Genomic DNA, 15,170 nt, shown 5'->3' on the forward strand with positions numbered 1-15,170 from the left:
TTATGATCTTGCATGCTCTCCGTTACTAGTAGATGCTCTGGCCAAGTAGATGCTTGTAACTCCAAGAGGGAGTATTTATGCTCGATAGTGGGTTCATGCCTGCATTGACACTGGGACATGTGTGAAAGTTCTAAGGTTGTGTTGTGCTGTTGCCACTAGGGATAAAACATTGATGCTATGTCTAAGGATGTAGTTGTTGATTACATTACGCACCATACTTAATGCAATTGTCTCTGTTGCTTTGCAACTTAATACCGAGGGGGTTCGGATGATAACCTGAAGGTGGACTTTTTAGGCATAGATGCAGTTGGATGGCGGTCTATGTACTTTGTCGTAATGCCCAATTAAATCTCACTATACTCATCATGATATGTATGTGCATGGTCATGCTCTCTTTATTTGTCAATTGCCCAACTGTAATTTGTTCACCCAACATGCTGTTTATCTTATGGGAGAGACACCTCGAGTGAACCGTGGACCCCGGTCCAATTCTCTTTACTGAAATACAATCTATCGCAATACTTGTTCTATCGTTTTCTGCAAACAATCATCTTCCACACAATACGCTTAATCCTTTGATACAGCAAGCCCGTGAGATTGACAACCTCACTGTTTCGTTGGGGCAAAGTACTTTGGTTGTGTTGTGCAGGTTCCACGTTGGCGCCGGAATCCCTGGTGTTGCGCCGCACTACATCCCGCCGCCATCAACCTTCAACGTGCTTCTTGGCTCCTACTGGTTCGATAACCTTGGTTTCATACTGAGGGAAACTTGCCGCTGTACGCATCACACCTTCCTCTTGGGATTCCCAACGGACGCGTGTTGAACGCGTATCAAGCAGCTTTTTCTGGCGCTGCTGTCGGGAGATCAAGACACGCTGCAAGGGGAGTCTCCACTTCTCAATCTCTTTACTTTGTTTTTGTCTTGCTTAGTTTTATTTACTACTTTGTTTGCTGCACTAAATCAAAATACAAAAAATTAGTTGCTAGTTTTACTTTATTTGCTATCTTGTTTGCTATATCAAAAACACAAAAAAATTAGTTACTTGCATTTACTTTATCTAGTTTGCTTTATTTACTATTGCTAAAATGGCCAACCCTGAAAATACTAAGTTGTGTGACTTCACAACCACAAATAATAATGATTTCTTATGCACACCTATTGCTCCACCTGCTACTACAGCAGAATTCTTTGAAATTAAACCTGCTTTACTGAATCTTGTTATGCGAGAGCAATTTTCTGGTGTTAGTTCTGATGATGCTGCTGCCCATCTCAATAATTTTGTTGAACTATGTGAAATGCAAAAATATAAAGATGTAGATGGTGATATTATAAAATTAAAATTGTTCCCTTTCTCATTAAGAGGAAGAGCTAAAGATTGGTTGCTATCTCTGCCTAAGAATAGTATTGATTCATGGACTAAATGCAAGGATGCTTTTATTGGTAGATATTATCCCCCTGCTAAAATTATATCTTTGAGGAGTAGCATAATGAATTTTAAACAATTAGATACTGAACATGTTGCTCAAGCTTGGGAAAGAATGAAATCTTTGGTTAAAAATTGCCCAACCCATGGACTGACTACTTGGATGATCATCCAAACCTTTTATGCAGGACTAAATTTTTCTTCACGGAATTTATTGGATTCAGCTGCTGGAGGTACCTTTATGTCCATCACTCTTGGTGAAGCAACAAAGCTTCTTGATAATATGATGATCAACTACTCTGAATGGCACACGGAAAGAGCTCCACAAGGTAAGAAGGTAAATTGGTCGAAGAAACCTCTTCCTTGAGTGATAAGATTGATGCTATTATGTCTATGCTTGTGAATGATAGGACTAATATTGATCCTAATAATGTTCCATTAGCTTCATTGGTTGCACAAGAAGAACATGTTGATGTGAACTTCATTAAAAATAATAATTTCAACAACCAGGCTTACCTGAACAATTCTAGTAACAACTATAGGCCATATCCTTATAATAATGGCAACGGCTATGGTAATTCTTATGGGAATTCTTACAACAATAATAGGAGTTCACCCCCTGGACTTGAAGCCATGCTTAAAGAATTTATTAGTACACAAACTGCTTTTAACAAATCTGTTGAAGAAAAGCTTGGGAAAATTGATATACTTGCTTCTAAAGTCGATAGTCTTGCTGCTGATGTTGATCTTTTTGAAATCGAAAGTTTTGCCTAATGAAAATCATCATAACAAAATTGTTACTACAGCAAATGCCATCCAAGTTAGAATTAATGAGAATATAAGATTAATGGCTGAACTGCGTGCTAGGTGGGATAGAGAAGAAAATGAAAAACTAGCTAAAGAGAAGAATGTAGCTAAAGTTTGGACTATTACCACCACTAGTAATGCTAATGCTACACATGTTGCTGCACCTCCTACTATTACTAATAAAAGAATTGGTGTTAGCAATGTTTCCACTTCTAATGCAAGGCGCGAAAAACTGCCTGAAACTGCTAAAACTGCTTTAAATCGCTTCGTGATAAAAGCTGCTGAAATTTTTTCCAACATTGGGGATGATGATCCCATTGCTTTAGATTATAATGGTTTGAATTTTGATGATTGCCACATCTCTGAAGTTATAAAGTTCTTGCAAAAACTTGCTAAAAGTCCTAATGCTAGTGCTATAAATTTGGCTTTCACGCAACATATTACAAATGCTCTCATAAAAGCTAGAGAAGAGAAACTAGAGCGCGAAGCCTCTATTCCTAAAAAGCTAGAGGATGGTTGGGAGCCCATCATTAAGATGAAGGTTAAAGATTTTGATTGTAATGCTTTATGTGATCTTGGTGCAAGTATTTCCGTTATGCCTAAGAAAATTTATAATATGCTTGACTTGCCACCGCTGAAAAATTGTTATTTGGATGTTAATCTTGCTGATCATTCTACAAAGAAACCTTTGGGGAAAGTTGATAATGTTCGCATTACCGTTAACAATAACCTTGTCCCCGTTGATTTTGTTATCTTGGATATTGAATGCAATGCATCTTGTCCCATTATATTGGGAAGACCTTTTCTTCGAACTGTTGGTGCTATCATTGATATGAAGGAAGGTAATATAAAATATCAATTTCCTCTCAAGAAAGGTATGGAACACTTCCCTAGAAAGAGAATGAAGTTACCTTTTGATTCTATTATGAGAACAAATTATGATGTTGACATTTCGTCTCTTGATAATACTTGATACACACTTTCTGCACCTAGCTGAAAGGCGTTAAAGAAAAGCGCTTATGGGAGACAACCCATGTTTTTACCTACAGTACTTTGTTTTTATTTTGTGTCTTGGAAGTTGTTTACTACTGTAGCAACCTCTCCTTATCTTAGTTTTGAGTTTTGTTGTGCCAAGTAAAGCCGTTGATAGAAAAGTAAGTACTAGATTTGGATTACTGCACAGTTCCAGATTTCTTTGCTGTCACGAATCTGGCTCTACCTCCCTGTAGGTAACTCAGAAAATTAAGCCAATTTACGTGCATGATCCTCCGATATGTACGCAACTTTCATTCAATTTGGGCATTTTCATTTGAGCAAGTCTGGTGCCATTTTAAAATTCGTCAATACGAACTGTTCTGTTTTGACAGATTCTGCCTTTTATTTCGCATTGCCTCTTTTGCTATGTTGGATGAATTTCTTTGATCCATTAATGTCCAGTAGCTTTATGCAATTTCCAGAAGTGTTAAGAATGATTGTGTCACCTCTGAATATGTTAATTTTTATTGTGCACTAACCCTCTAATGAGTTGTTTCGAGTTTGGTGTGGAGGAAGTTTTCAAGGATCAGGAGAGGAGTATGATGCAACATGATCAAGGAGAGTGAAAGCTCTAAGCTTGGGGATGCCCCGGTGGTTCACCCCTGCATATATCAAGAAGACTCAAACATCTAAGCTTGGGGATGCCCAAGGCATCCCCTTCTTCATCGACAACATTATCAGGTTCCTCCCCTGAAACTATATTTTTATTCCATCACATCTTATGTGCTTTGCTTGGAGCGTCGGTTTGTTTTTGTTTTTTTTGTTTTGTTTGAATAAAATGGATCCTAGCATTCACTTTATGGGAGAGAGACACGCTCCGCTGTAGCATATGGACAAGTATGTCCTTGGTTTCTACTCATAGTATTCATGGCGAAGTTTCTTCTTCGTTAAATTGTTATATGGTTGGAATTGGAAAATGATACATGTAGTAATTGCTATTAATGTCTTGGGTAATGTGATACTTGGCAATTGTTGTGCTCATGTTTAAGCTCTTGCATCATATGCTTTGCACCCATTAATGAAGAAATACATAAAGCATGCTAAAATTTGGTTTGCATATTTGGTCTCTCTAAGGTCTAGATAATTTCTAGTATTGAGTTTGAACAACAAGGAAGACGGTGTAGAGTCTTATAATGTTTTCAATATGTCTTTTATGTGAGTTTTGCTGCACCGGTTCATCCTTGTGTTTGTTTCAAATAAGCCTTGCTAGCCTAAACCTTGTATCGAGAGGGAATACTTCTCATGCATCCAAAATACTTGAGCCAACCACTATGCCATTTGTGTCCACCATACCTACCTACTACATGGTATTTTTCCGCCATTCCAAAGTAAATTGCTTGAGTGCTACCTTTAAACAATTCAAAATCTATTACCTCTGATTTGTGTCAATGTTTTATAGCTCATGAGGAAGTATGTGGTGTTTATCTTTCAATCTTGTTGGGCAACTTTCACCAATGGACTAGTGGCTTCATCCGCTTATCCAATAATTTTGCAAAAAGAGCTGGCAATGGGATTCCCAGTCCCAAATTAATTAATAAAAATAGACACTCCTCCATGGTATGTGATTGATTGGATGGCACCCGAAGGATTCGGTTAGCCATGGTTTGTGAAAGAAAGGTTGGAAGGAGTGCCACACAAAAATAAAATAAAATGGGAGCCGCTCTTTGAAGGTTTGTCTGGCAAGGGGGTTAGAGTACCCGCTACCATTCGTTGACAACAACATACACCTCTCAAAACTTTATTTTTATGCTCTCTTTATGTTTTCAAAATAAAAGCTCTAGCACAAATATAGCAATCGGTGCTTTCCTCTTTGAAGGACCATTCTTTTACTTTCATGTTGAGTCAGTTCACCTATTTCTCTCCACCTCAAGAAGCAAACACTTGTGTGAACTGTGCATTGATTCCTACATACTTGCTTATTGCACTTATTATATTACTCTATGTTGACAATATCCATGAGATATACATGTTATGAGTTGAAAGCAACCGCTGAAACTTAATCTTCTTTTGTGTTGCTTCAATGCCTTTACTTTGAATTATTGCTTTATGAGTTAACTCTTATGCAAGACTTATTGATGCTTGTCTTGAAGTGCTATTCATGAAAAGTCTTTGCTTTATGATTCACTTGTTTACTCATGTCATATACATTGTTTTGATCGCTGCATTCACTACATATGCTTTACAAATAGTATGATCAAGGTTATGATGGCATGTCACTCCAGAAATTATCTGTGTTATCGTTTTACCTGCTCGGGACGAGCAGAACTAAGCTTGGGGATGCTGATACGTCTCCGACGTATCGATAATTTCGTATGTTGCATGCCACATTATTGATGTTCTCTCCCTGTTTTATGCACACTTTATGTCATATTCGTGCATTTTCTCGGAACTAACCTATTAACAAGATGCCGAAGTGCCGATTCTTTGTTTCTGCTGTTTTTGGTTTCAGAAATCCTAGTAACGAAATATTCTCGGAATTGGATGAAATCAACGCCCAGGGTCCTATTTTGCCACGAAGCTTCCAGAAGTCCGAAGAGGAGACGAAGAGGGGCCACGAGGGGGCCACACCCTAGGGCGGCGCGGCCCCCCCTTGGTCGCGCGGCCCAATGGTGTGGGGCCCCGTGCCGCCTCTTGACCTGCCCTTCCGCCTACAAATAGCCTCCGTCGCGAAACCCCCAAGCATCGAGAGCCACGATACGGAAAACCTTCCAGAGACGCCGCCGCCGCCGATCCCATCTCGGGGGATCCAGAGATCGCCTCCGGCACCTGCCGGAGAGGGGAATCATCTCCCGGAGGACTCTACGCCGCCATGGTCGCCTCCGGTGTGATGTGTGAGTAGTCTACCCCTGGACTATGGGTCCATAGCAGTAGCTAGATGATTGTCTTCTCCCCATTGTGCTATCATTGTCGGATCTTGTGAGCTGCCTAACATGATCAAGATCATCTATCTGTAATTCTATATGTTGCGTTTGTTGGGATCCGATGAATAGAGAATACTTGTTATGTTGATTATCAAAGTTATATCTATGTGTTGTTTATGATCTTGCATGCTCTCCGTTACTAGTAGATGCTCTGGCCAAGTAGATGCTTGTAACTCCAAGAGGGAGTATTTATGCTCGATAGTGGGTTCATGCCTCGCATTGACACCGGGACAAAGGATGTGAAAGTTCTAAGGTTGTGTTGTGCTGTTGCCACTAGGGATAAAACATTGATGCTATGTCTAAGGATGTAGTTGTTGATTACATTACGCACCATACTTAATGCAATTGTCTGTTGCTTTGCAACTTAATACTGGAGGGGGTTCGGATGATAACCTGAAGGTGGACTTGTTAGGCATAGATGCAGTTGGATGGCGGTCTATGTACTTTGTCGTAATGCCCAATTAAATCTCACTATACTCATCATGATATGTATGTGCATGGTCATGCTCTCTTTATTTGTCAATTGCCCAACTGTAATTTGTTCACCCAACATGCTGTTTATCTTATGGGAGAGACACCTCTAGTGAACTGTGGACCCCGGTCCAATTCTCTTTACTGAAATACAATCTACTGCAATACTTGTTCTACTGTTTTCTGCAAACAATCATCTTCCACACAATACGGTTAATCCTTTGTTACAGCAAGCCGGTGAGATTGACAACCTCACTGTTTCGTTGGGGCAAAGTACTTTGGTTGTGTTGTGCAGGTTCCACGTTGGCGCCGGAATCCCTGGTGTTGCGCCGCACTACATCCCGCCGCCATCAACCTTCAACGTGCTTCTTGGCTCCTACTGGTTCGATAACCTTGGTTTCATACTGAGGGAAACTTGCCGCTGTACGCATCACACCTTCCTCTTGGGGTTCCCAACGGACGCGTGTTGAACGCGTATCAAGCCTCCATTCCTTTTCTGACGCATTGCATCTTCAATTGTTTTGCCCTGTCATGCAAAGATTTAATCAAAGATGGGAGCATGAGATGGCCATCATATTGTGTGGATGCAATTCTTTGATGCAGATCGATCTTTATCATGATCATCTACCTAATCTTATCAAATATTTGCCACAACATAAGCCCTTTCATTGACTTGACCTTTGAATTGAAACTCTCCGCAAGGTTACTTGTTACATAGTCTACCTTGCAAATTTCATAGAATTGGCTTCTTGACCACACCCTACCATGATGTTCATCCAAGTACTCCTTCACCCCAGGTTTTTGTTTATACAACACATTCAAATGAAACAGATGCTTCCTAGAGCTGCATGTGTAAAATTCTGTACCAAGTGTCGCATACATTCCCTATGCTCCACTCCAGGGAATACTGCTTCTACCGCACTCTCCAAACCTTTGCAAGCGTCTGTGTGGATAAAAAGTCATGTTGGATGACCTATAAGGTCGCGCAAATTCTGCAGAAACCAAGTCCAACTTTCCTATGACTCAATGTCCAAAACTCCATAAGCAACAGGGAACATCCAACTGTGTCCATCAACTGTAGTAGTAGCAACTAGCTGTTCTTTAAACCTGCCATGAAGAGTTGTTGCATTCACGGCCAAATAAGGCCTACAACCATCCAAGAAGCCTTTCCAGCAACCTTTGAAACAAACAAAAGCCCTTCTAAAACATTCCTTGTGCATTACCTTCCCACTTTTCAATTTGTAGGGAACTGTATGCTTGTCTATCGCTATAACACTGCGTGGACTAGCCATCTCCACTTCAGCTTTGAAAGTGTAAAGCAACTGAAAGCTTTCATTCCATGGACCATTGATCTTGTCAAGAGCCATTTCCTTTGCATAGAACATCCTCATGTAAGGTACTTTTATTTGAAACTTCTCAACAATCTTTTTCTGGAGTGCTATTGGACCAAGTGAAGGAGTTTCTCTCAGCCAATCTAGGATTCTATCTGCCAACCACCTAGTCTTCGCTAGCTTTGTTTTCACCTCTGGCTCTCCCCCTCGAGGTGGACACCTATGGACCTCCTCATTCTTCTTTATCTGAAACATAATGATAAGGGATGTCAGTAACAGTTAACAAATTTTACACCGTGATCTAAAATACACAAGTGGTTGGCGTAGTACCTGAACCAAGCTGCTTTTGCGCATTGTGGATGCATGCAGCCTCCACCTACACCTCTTGTATGGGCATTTAACTGTGAACCTACCTGGCTCACTTTTAATAACCTCATAATTATTCTTAGAGAGAAGGCAATATGTAGTAATTGCATTACGGCAGTCCATCATCGTTTGAAATACGGTGCCTGCTGCAAGCTGAGGGTCCTCCCTGTTCCACTCAATTGTTGGCAAGTCATCACCTTCGTAATCAGCTAAAACGAGGCTATCATTGTTCTCATTCCTCTCTTCATCATCAGTGTCATCAAATCTGGCACCAAAAGCAATATCTTCCATGTATTGATCCTCCATCGCCCGCTTACTGCATCGATCTACCAATTCAGGAAACATCAACTCATCCTCATCATCTTCAGGAGACTGATCCCCAATCTCTGCATCGTCCTCCACATCGACCACAGGAACGATCTGGCTACCACTAGCACTGGGGATAGATGGTGTTGTTGTGGACCTACAAGGAGCACCGCAGCGCACACTATTAGCAGAGGCAGCAGCAGTAGAGAGACATGATGTCCGACCACCTGATGATGCCCCAGCACCAGATGATGCATGGCCTCTGTCCACATGGATACGAATTTTACCGAACCGACAAGAAGCATTCAAAGCAAAAAAGAATTCCCAGATCGTCTTCGAAAATTAGTGGAACAAATCTTCGCTCCGGGCTGTTGAAATATTCGAAATGAACTGCACCGAAAGAGCTCCAGGTGTACTTATCGTAGATGTTAGCTTTGAAATCCCTCAACGAGATGGTGGTTGCAACCACCGCAGGGAAGTAAAACCCATACTTATAGCATTTAGAATCACGCGTAAAGCTAGAATCCAGCCTAACCACCAGCCGAAAAGCCAGCGCTGGATCCATCCTATTCGAAAATCAACGCAGTTAGTTGAGCAACAACGATTGGTGCTCAAAAACTGCCTACTGTTAATTCACATAGGCAGATGATGCTTACCCAGATGGAATCCATGCGTTAAATCCATCCGATTCCCAATCTTCTCCGCGGCTGACGGGAATAGGCGGCACACCAGACGGAATTACAAAGAGGACAGGGGTAGATCCAGATCTGGTGGAGGCGGAGCCCTCTCCGCCTCCCGGGGGTGGTGGTGGGGGCGGGGCCGGCTCGGCGGCGGACGATGCCATAAGGTAGGTGGGCAGGACGGCGTGGCGGCGGAGGGGCGGTGTGTGAGCTCCTCCAGTCTCGGGCGGAGGGGAAAGCTTTGGATCAGCTCTTCCAGTCAACAGTCAACACATTTCGAAAGCAACGGTCAAGTCAAAACCACCGCGGCTCCCTAGCCGTCACCGGTAACGGAAGGCCTCTGACCAGACGGCAACCCTCCCGTCCGAGCGTCTGCGAGGGGTTTCAAACTAGAGGGAGGGGAAAACTGAGGAAAAGTTAAGAGGATGGGGAAAAACTGAGTACAACTAACGAACCAGGGGCACGAGAACAAAAAAACCCAAAGTTGAAACCCATAAGATCTCGAAGCCAAGTCATGGTTCCGGAACGTGGATAGCTAACTTCCACGCACCCCTGTTCATGGATAAATCTTTATCGATATTCCAAACCTTCAGGTCTCTCTTAACGGACTCCTCCCATGTCAAGTTTGGTCTACCACGACCCCTCTTAACATTCTCAGCACGCTTTATCCGTCCGCTACTAGCACTTCCGGAGGCCTCCGTTGGATATGTCCAAACCATCTGAGACGATGTTGGACCAGCTTCTTTTCAATCGATGCTACCCCAACTCTCTCCCGTATATCGTCAGTCCGTACCCGATCCTTTCTTGTGTGGCCACATATCCATCTCAACATGCGCATCTCTGCTATGCTTAACTGTTGGATATGTCGTCTCTTCGTTGGCCAACACTCCGCGCCATACAACATCGCAGGTCGGATAGATGTCCTATAAAACCTTCCTTTTAGCTTTTGTGGAACTCTCTTGTCACAGAGTACGCCAGAAGCTTGGCGCCACTTCATCCAACAAGCCTTGATTCGGTGGCCCACATCTTCATCGATATCTCCATCCTTCTGCAACATGGACCCCAAATATCGAAAAGTGTCTCTCTCCGGTACCACCTGCCCATCAAGGATAACCTCTCCCTCCTCGTCCCTAGTAGAACTGAAACTGCACCTCATGTATTCAGTTTTAGTTCTACTAAGCCTAAAATCTTTTGATTCAAGAGTTCGCCTCCACAACTCTAACTTTCTATTAACCCCCGTTCGGCTATCATCGACTAGCACCACATCATCCGCAAAGAGCATACACCATGGGATATCTCCTTGTATATCCCTTGTGACCTCATCCATCACCAAATCAAAAAGATAAGGGCTCAAAGCTGATCCTTGGTGTAGCCCTATTCTAATTGGAAAGTCATCAGTGTCGCCATCACTTGTTTGAACACTTGTCACAACATTATCATACATATCCTTGATGAGGGTAATGTACTTTATTGGGACTTTGTGTTTCTCCAAGGCACACCACATGACATTCCGAGGTATCTTATCAATGAACACCATATGAAGGTCCTTCTTTTGCTCCCTGTATCTCTCCATCAGCTGTCGTACCAAGAAGATGGCCTCCATGGTAGACCTCCCAGGCATGAAACCAAATTGGTTTTTGGTCACGCTTGTCAACCTTCTTAAGCGGTGCTCAATGACTCTCTCCCATAACTTCATAGTATGGCTCGTCAGCTTGATTCCACGGTAATTAGTACAACTTTGAACATCCCCCTTCTTCTTGAAGATTGGTACTAAAATACTCCGCCTCCATTCTTCGGGCATCTTGTTTGACCGAAAAATGAGGTTCAAAAGCTTAGTTAGCCATACTATCGCTACGTCTCCAAGGCCTCTCTACGCCTCGATGGGGATACCATCATGACCCATCGCCTTGCCTCCTTTCATCCTCCTTAACACCTCCTTAACCTCAGACTCCTGGATACGTCGCACAAGTCACATGCTGGTATCATCAAAGGAGTCGTCTAGCTCAATGGTAGAGCTCTCAACCTCTCCATTGTAAAGGTTGTCAAAGTACTCCCGCCATCTACGCTTGATCGCTTCATCCTTCACAAGAAGTTGATCCTCTCCGTCCTTGATGCATTTGACTTCATTGACATCCCTCGTCTTCCTCTCCCTAAACTTGGCCATCTTATAGATGTACCTTTTGCCTTCCTTCGTGTTTAAACGTTGGTAGAGGTCCTCATACGCCCGACCCCTTGCTTCACTCACCGCCCGCTTTGCATCCTTCTTCGCCACCTTGTACTTCTCCATGTTAGCTGCACTCCTGTCCAGATATAGGCATCTGAAACAGTCCTTCTTCTCCCTAATAACCTTCTGGACCTCATCGTTCCACCACCAGATATCCTTAGCTTCCCTTCTACTTCCCTTAGTCACCCCAAACTCCTCTACAGCGACCTTCCGCAAGCAGGTCGCCATACTCGTCCACATCATGTTTGCATCGCCTCCTTCCTCCCAAGGGCCCTCCTTAATAACCCTCTCCCTGAAAGCCTGGGATGCCTCACCCTTGAGCTTCCACCACTTTGTTCTAGCGACTTTGGCACTCTTACCCCGCTGGACACTGATCCTAAAGCGAAAGTCAGCAACCACCACCTTATGTTGAGGGACAACACTCTCTCTAGGTATCACCTTACAATCAATGCAGGCGCGTCTGTCTTCTCTTCTAGAGAGGACAAAATCAATCTGGCTAGAGTGTAGACCACTACTGAACGTCACTAGATGGGATTCTCTCTTCCTAAAGAGGGTGTTAGCTACGACCATGTCATAGGCTAGAGCGAAGCTCAGGACGTCTTGTCCTTCTTGGTTCCTGATGCCATAGCCAAAGCCCCCATGCACCCTTTCAAAACCTGTGTTAGATGTACCCACATGGCCATTGAGGTCTCCTCCTATGCAGAGCTTCTCACCAATAGGTACCGTCCTAACCAAGTCCTCCATGCCTTCCCAGAACTCCCTCTTGGTGCTCTCATTGTGGCCTACTTGTGGGGCATACGCGCTGATAACATTGAGGACTAAGTCCCCAACAACCAACTTGACAAGGATCATCCGGTCCCCTTGCCTCTTGACGTCTACAACTCCATCCATGAGGCTCTTATTGACCAAGATGCCTACTCCATTTTTGTTCGAAGTTGTCCCCGTGTACCACAACTTGAAACCGGTATCCTCCACCTCCTTCGCCTTCTGTCCCTTCCATTTGGTCTCTTGGACACATAGGACATCAACACGCCTCCTCACCGCCGTATCAACTAACTCCCGTAACTTACCCGTCAGGGACCCTACGTTCCAGCTACCTAAGTGTATCCTCCTAGGCTCGGCTAACTTCCTTACCCTCCGCACTCGTCGAGTCAAATGCGGAGACCCATGCTCATTTTTCACTACACCGGGGCGTCGGTGCAGCGCACCACTAAGGATGCGACGACCCGACCCTTGCTCACTTATCACCGTATCCAGATCAAGATACGGCGCGCCACCAAGGGGGTGACGGCCCGGCCCTTGCCCATTTGACACCACACACGGGTTCCGATGTGGCGCGTCGCTAAGAGGGTTACGCCCCAACGAGGTTCCTTTGGGTTTCATCTCCATAAGAGTGGCTGGGTTTTTTACGTTGGCTCGCCCCGCCTATCACAACCCTCCTCCTTTACCCGGGCTTGGGACCGGCTATGTTGAGACAACATAGGCGGAGTTAAAGTTCAAATCAAATAATTAAATAAATTAAGAATGATCAAAAATGAAATGGATGGTTCAAATTACATATGAACAGATATGGAATAAAAAAAGGGAGACTATCCCCCCGCCCCAACTAGGTGCCACTAGTGGTCAATGAGATCATTATGGAGTTGGTCTGAGTTCACATGTTTTCAATTTGCCGATACTTCTCGAGGAGAGCTTGGATCCGGTATGGGTTCCTCTTGGATTTGACATGGTTACCAACATTGTTGAAGAAATTTTCCAAGTCCATGTCCTACTCATCATTGATGATCATTTTGTGTAGAATCACACATGTCGTCATGATTCTGTGGAGGGACTTCTTTTCCCATAAATAACCAAAACCTCGAACAATTGCAAACCAAGCTTGCAAAACACCAAAAGCTCTCTCAAATCTTAATGTCCTCCTGACATGCTTCTTGAGTCTTGGAAAAATAGATTCATCCCTTGTTTTTGAATGTTGAATGGTCTTCACAAATGCCGGTCACGAAGGATAGATGTTGTTGGCAAGATAATACCCCACGGTTGAAAGGATCGTATGCCGCACCTAGAGGGGGGGGGGGTGAATAGGTGCTAACCAATTTTTAGTTCTTTTTCAATTTAGGCTTGACACAAAGGTAAATTCTCTAGATATGCAACTAAGTGAATTTACCTATATGACAAGGTTATCAACTAGGCAAGATATAGCTACGCAATATATAAGAGATAGAGTGGGATAGAGGTAACCGAGAGTGGAGCACGCGATGACACGGAGATGATTCCCGTAGTTCCCTTCCTTTGCAAGAAGGTACGTCTACGTTTGGAGGAGTGTGGTTGCTACGCAAGCCAAACCAACAGCCACGAAGGCTTCACTCAGATCTCCTGTGAGCAACGCCACGAAGGCCTAGCCCACTTCCACTAAGGGATTTCCTCGAGGCGGAAACCGGGCCTTTACAAGGTTCTTGGGGCACACATCCACAACCAAATTGGAGGCTCCCAAATCTGTAGCAACACAACAATTCAACAAGCATACATCAACAACAACCACTAGGGATCCAAAGAGGAACACTAGCAAGGGGGCCCTCAAGCATAAGAGGGGGAAATGAAAAACGCTTCGGTGAGGATGTAGATCGGGGTCTTCTCCTTCGATTCTCCAAAGCACAAGGGATTTGGGTGGTTGAGGGAGGAGATCCGATGGATTTGATGTTCTTGATGGCTCAACAATGGTGTATGTTCTTTTTGGAGGGGGAATGAGCAACCCTAGCACATTGGAGAAGAAAGCTTTAAATAGAGGCTGCTGAAACAGCCGTTGCAGCCGTTGGAGAGGGGTGGCTGGTAGTACCGGCCAGTTTGGGCCGGTACTACCGCTCCTAGGCGACGCGCGCCCGCCCATCAGGAGGAGGCCACGTGGCAGAGGTGCTCGGTCCGGGAGGGGGGGGGGGGGCCGGAGCCTCCGGCCGGGGTACCGGCCGAGGTACCGCCGGGGCTCCAACCCCCCTGGAAGTTTACTGAGGCACCCCCCGCGCCACCGGTACCATGGGCGGTACCATGGCCGGAGCCTCCGGCCGTGGCCAGGCCGGCGGTACCGCCCAGGCCCCCGCTTCTTCTTCTCTTTGCTTTCTTCTTTCTCTTCTCCTTCTCATTTCTTTCTTTCTTCTTTTCTTTCTTTTCTCTTCCAATATCTTGCATACTCTTCACTCTTAAAGCATCTAGAGAATGTAATAACCTACAAATCTTATAAACCGAAATATTCATATATTATCATTGTCATCAACACCAAAACTACATATAAAATGAGATATGATCTTTCAATCTCCCCCTTTTTGGTTTCTTGATGACAATATAAGATTTGCAAAAGATGAGAGTATTTGAGCAGAGAAAATATAAGATTTGCATAAAAGGCTCCCCCTAGACATGTGCATCTAATAGAATTAACATTTGAATGAGAGGCACATAATCTAGGATCAAACTACTCAAGTAAATATGAATCACCAACAAGTGCAAAGATGCTTAGTAAGCAAAAAAATTCATCACTTGTACAGAGAAGAGACAACCATATGTGAGTAAAGACAAGTGTTGAGTTTAGAGATCATACCACATGAAGTTCACTTAGT

The 15,170-nt window shown here is 43.8% G+C and overlaps 1 protein-coding gene across 1 annotated transcript; it reads right to left on the bottom strand.

The window, feature by feature from the left end:
* Nucleotides 1–11,310: 11,310 nt before the first annotated feature.
* LOC139832415 (uncharacterized) lies at nt 11,311–13,038 on the bottom strand. Its single transcript, XM_071822172.1, has one exon. It carries the CDS (start codon nt 12,952–12,954, stop codon nt 11,311–11,313), a length of 1,644 nt encoding a protein of 547 aa, XP_071678273.1. The 5' UTR covers nt 12,955–13,038.
* Nucleotides 13,039–15,170: the final 2,132 nt, after the last annotated feature.

The sequence above is a fragment of the Lolium perenne genome, chromosome 6 (genome assembly GCF_019359855.2).
Source record: "Lolium perenne isolate Kyuss_39 chromosome 6, Kyuss_2.0, whole genome shotgun sequence".
In the NCBI taxonomy this organism is placed as follows: Eukaryota; Viridiplantae; Streptophyta; class Magnoliopsida; order Poales; family Poaceae; genus Lolium; species Lolium perenne.